The 4,706-nt window shown below is 31.9% G+C and overlaps 1 protein-coding gene across 1 annotated transcript; it reads right to left on the bottom strand.

The window, feature by feature from the left end:
• Nucleotides 1-709: 709 nt before the first annotated feature.
• Nucleotides 710-2,945, bottom strand: XRCC1 (DNA repair protein XRCC1). Its single transcript, XM_065507637.1, has 5 exons — nt 2,811-2,945; nt 2,554-2,751; nt 1,529-2,502; nt 1,099-1,466; nt 710-1,042 (listed from the first exon to the last, which is right to left on the bottom strand). The coding sequence occupies exons 1-5, from the start codon at nt 2,859-2,861 to the stop codon at nt 933-935; spliced, it is 1,701 nt and encodes a 566-aa protein (XP_065363709.1). The 5' UTR covers nt 2,862-2,945; the 3' UTR covers nt 710-932.
• Between the last annotated feature and the right edge of the window lie 1,761 nt (nt 2,946-4,706).

Genomic DNA, 4,706 nt, shown 5'->3' with positions numbered 1-4,706 from the left:
TAAATAGCTATTAGTGATAGTGAACAATTTTGCACTATCACTAACTTTTAGTGGAAACTGCAAATTTAGTGCACTACCCCCATCTCTGTCAAATTCATATATGTAAATTAAATATGTCAGTTGTTATTCTCACTAAACATTTTTCTTGGATGTTCGAAAAAATATATAATTTTAATTTGATATTTGTATTTAAATTGAAATGGAAAAATAAATACAAAAAAATATGTTAGTGCAAAAAAAGGAATTTCGGTTAATCGATTAATCGACACAAATTAATCGGTTTATTTGTTATTTGAAAATCGGCAATTTTAAATTATTCGAACAGTTAACCGTCCAAAATTAATCGGTTAACCGATTAACGGTTAATCGATAGAATACCCTAGTAGTTATAAAATTTAATGGGAGCATAATAGACTTTCATGTGGTTTCCGAATCAACAAAATCGATCCACATATTTGCAAGATACGATTACATAAACTTCCATGGTTTGTCGAATTTTGTATAATATACTGAATGATATAAACTAAAAAACTAAAATCCGACCATAGCTTTATAAGATATGCATACATAAACTACTACACTTTGTAAAAATTTTTCACTTTTCAAAAATCGAAATTGGTCAATAAAATTGCGAGTTTTTCTTTAAAAATAAAATTTCCTTAATTTTTGGATGATGTAGGGCGCAATAAATAATATAAATACATATATGTTTCTGTATTGTATTAAATATCATTTTCTATATTCCAATCGAATACTTTAATTTTAACATTTTGTATGTATTTTCTTTGTTATAATGGACTATGGAAACAGTCAGTATGTATATAATTTGAACATTTAAATTTTGCGAATCGAGTTTCGGAATAACTTGCGAAAAACTTACACTAGATCACTTGGTGAGTTTATACATGTTTATTCTTTTGTTTTTAGCAGAGTTATTTACTCTGGTGAATTTTTTCATTTATGTAGTCTTCTTCATCAGTTGATGCATCAAATATGTTCACGGTTTTAGATGATGGTGGTATCATGCCGATTGTATTGGTTTCTAAAAATCAAAACGATTATATCCAATATTTGTTGAAATTAGTAATAGTATCTTACTTTGTTTTACTCGTTTTATTTCATCGTCAGTATCACTCTCCGAAGATGATCCGATATTATTAGATGCCGTGTTATTAGTTTTAAGCTGATCATCCATATATAAAGCTAATGTATTGTTACTAACTTCAGATACTTCTGTAGATTTTCTCAATGATGTATCATTGCTGTTTTCATCAATTTGAGGCTTCCGAGTTTCATCAAAAATCTCCTCATCACTTTCAGATTTGGATAATTCTATGCTATCTAAAGCATATCTTCTCCATGGCAAATACTTTTTTAGATCGTAGCACTTTTCAATCCAGCTTCGTGTTACAATTTTTCCTTTACCCCTAACTTGGTTATATTTTGGGGTATTTTTAAATGCGCATCTAAAGTAAAACAAAAATGTATTAAACATTGCATAAGTATAATAGTTACAGTTTTTACTTACATCAAATGTGTACAGGTGCTGTCCCAGTCAGCTTTGTATTTTGCACCCAAAGCCATTGCTTTATTTCTCAGGTCTCCCCGATCAGGATTCTGTATTCCGCTTATAACCAAAACTACACCTTTCAACAACTGATTAAACGGTCTAAACTTAATTGAAGGTTTCATCTTTTTCATTGGATTTTCTGGAGGTGAGCTCTGTCGTTTCTTACCGGGTTCTAATGCCGTAGAATTATTGCCATTGAAGGATGTTTTTGAACAAGATGGTTTTATTAGTTTATCATCTATGTTTTTTGTAGTTTCAAATGACTTTGTAACATCCAATGATTTGCGTTTGTTTTTACTTATTTCAGTTTCTCTCTCTACACGCCGTCTTTCCTTATCGGCCTCAATTTGTTGAGATAAACGTTCTAGTTTTTTTGGCTTTTCATTGTTCGTGTCATCATTTTCGTCTCCAAACAATAACTTGTCCCGATTTCGATCAAGAATTATATCATCCACCTTCACAGATTGGGATGTTTGTGGCTTTTGAACATCACTAATCTGACGAGGAACAGGATTTTTTGAAGCTATTCTAATGGCGGCAGCAGTAGTCGGCTCAACAACATTATCTTTCAATTTCTTCCACCGATTAAAAAGGCTTGAACTATTTTCACTTTCTGAGTCTGGAGAGTCCTCTCTATACTTTAATTTGCCAATAGCATTTGTTGTCTTTTTAAGAAACTGGTCAGGAACAAGATTTTTTTGAATTACCAAAGAGTTTTTATTCTCATTATCATTGATATGAACTTTAATAAATGATAAACCATATGGAACGTGCTTGTTAAATGGTTGAGTGCAAAATATTTTTACAAATGACCATTTACCATCTGCAATAGATGGCACCAATGCTTCGCGATTAAAACATCTCACTCTATTGGTATTATTTGAACTTTTACTCTCAGTGGGGGTCATAAATGAACAAGTTATTAAGATTTCCTAAATAAAACGAATTAAATACCGGTAAGACATATTTTATTTATATATTACCTTAAAGTCTTCAGGAGTAGAAGCTGATTTTCCCACCAGTACTTCAACAAATGCCGAGTGTTCATTACCAATATCAATTCCAGTAATCTGATGACATTCTGACATCTCCAAAATTACATACGCGGATCTCTCTCCGGCATTCTTTGTTTTCCATTTCTTACCGGGTTGAATTTTAATCAAATTTTCGGCCAAATGAACCTATAATATTGAATTGAAATGGCTTTCTATACGTACAACTATTTAACTTGAATTCTTACATTATCCTCGCTGCTTACTTCTCGAACCCTTGTAAAAGTAGCAAACGGCATTATTAACTTTTATTAATTGTAATTTTTTGGTTTTTAATAATATAATATCCCTCGATAATTGTTGTATACAAAATGTTCACTATGTTATAGCTGCGGAAAAATGTAAACAAATAAGAGCGCAAAAATATAAACAGTGCTGCCCAAGCCTGATTCAAACATGGTGGTTGCAGTTCTACAAAAACAACAATTGGTCTTAACATATGTAAAAAAACAAATATGTCAAGGTATATTAATTATTATTATTAAATAATTAATATACCTTGAAATATGTATTAAAACTTAATATAGTGTAGATCAAGGCGAATCTAATAAGGTGACAGCGCCACGGCAACAAATACAACAAGGCAAAAACAACAAGATTTTTATTTTTGTGAAAAATTCGTCCAAATGTCAAAATCAGCTGTTTATAAAAAATTTATAAAAAAGCGGACCAAGGTATGGCAAAATTTCAATTTTGAAATGCCTAGAACTAGAAAATTATAAGAGATAAATAACACACGCAAGCATGTTTTTTCAAGATCTATCCGAGCGCTTTCCAAAAATATAAAATTCTTTGAAATCGGATGGGAAACAAAAAAAAATTTTAAAAATTTTACATGTCGAAGGTACCCTACTTTGAGCCCCCATAGCGTCGCCCCTGGATTATTTGTAGGGCCCATTTTAATAACTTAAACTCGAATACTCCTTGGCTACACCCAACTCAAATTTTATCCCGATCGGACCAGCCGTTTAGAAATGCCAGATTTATTTCCAGAAAATTTCGATTCTGCCCCACTGTGGGATCACTCAATCACACACATCAAATTTCATCGAAATCGGCCCAGCCTTTAAGGAGGAGTTCAGTTACTAACACACGTACAGAAGAATTATTGTGCAAAAACAAACATTTCACAAACTAAAATTATAATTTAATGACAGTTAACAATTTTAAACAAATAAGGAATTTTGACAGTTGAACGAATTCAAGAATAAAAGTCAGCTGTTCTCGCGAGGTCACCTTATTAGATTTGCATTGGTGTAGATCAGTGGTGACCAACGAGAGAGTGCTTTAAATGCATATGTAGTAGAGGAAAAATAAAAGAGTACACAAATGGAATGCGTGTGCTTTGCACTGAAAAAATTGTATGAAATTGTTTTTGTTTTGAGTTTACTTTGTGTTTTTACTGAGAGCATTCGTCCTGCGCAAGGCGTATTTAACAAGGTGACAGCAGTGGCGAATTGAAATAAATACAGGCGAATTCACTTGTTTTTTATATATAGAGTTTGACATACGGGCGTACGGGCGGATATTTTTTATATATGTAGTTTGACATTTGTGCGTGCTATTTCTATAATCAGCTGTGCTGCCGATGGCACCTTATTAAATGCACCTTGGTCCTGCGTATGTATTAGTGAGAATAACATAACTACACCGGTTTAGTGTTTGGCCACCAACGGTGTAGATCATGGCGTAATGATTATAAGGTGTATGCGTTACGGCAACAAATACAACAATACAAAATCAAATAACTTTTATAGTGTCAAAAACAGTTGCCTAATGTATACAAATTACAGCAAAAAAAAAAATTGACAAGGTGAAAGTGGTACACAAACTCGAGCAAAAAATAATCAGCTGTTTGATTAATGTTACCTTGTGTATTATTACACCCAAGGCGAATTTATACAAGGTGGAGTCAGTCAAACAGCTGATAATTTTTTTTTTCGCTTTTTGGTTCTAACAACTGTCAAAGCTTGTTTTTATATATAAATATCTACATATTCTAAGCTTATTAACAAAATCTTTATTGTTTACATAAATGAGTAAAGCCCTCACTATTCAATTATCTACACTATATTAAGTTTAAA

This window comes from Calliphora vicina, chromosome 4 (assembly GCF_958450345.1).
Source record: "Calliphora vicina chromosome 4, idCalVici1.1, whole genome shotgun sequence".
NCBI classification, from domain to species: Eukaryota; Metazoa; Arthropoda; class Insecta; order Diptera; family Calliphoridae; genus Calliphora; species Calliphora vicina.
This window is presented reverse-complemented; position numbering and strand designations above follow the sequence as displayed.

What these genes read in the sequence shown, in the direction of transcription:
- XRCC1 (XM_065507637.1), bottom strand. Translation starts at nt 2,861, where the DNA reads ATGCCGTTTGCTACTTTTACAAGGGTTCGAGAAGTAAGCAGCGAGGAT. An exon ending in CTACTCCTGAAGACTTTAAG is followed by an intron (nt 2,503 to 2,553) that starts GTAATATATAAA and finishes CGTTTTATTTAG; the next exon opens with GAAATCTTAATAACTTGTTC. An exon ending in AGCACCTGTACACATTTGAT is followed by an intron (nt 1,467 to 1,528) that starts GTAAGTAAAAAC and finishes GTTTTACTTTAG; the next exon opens with ATGCGCATTTAAAAATACCC.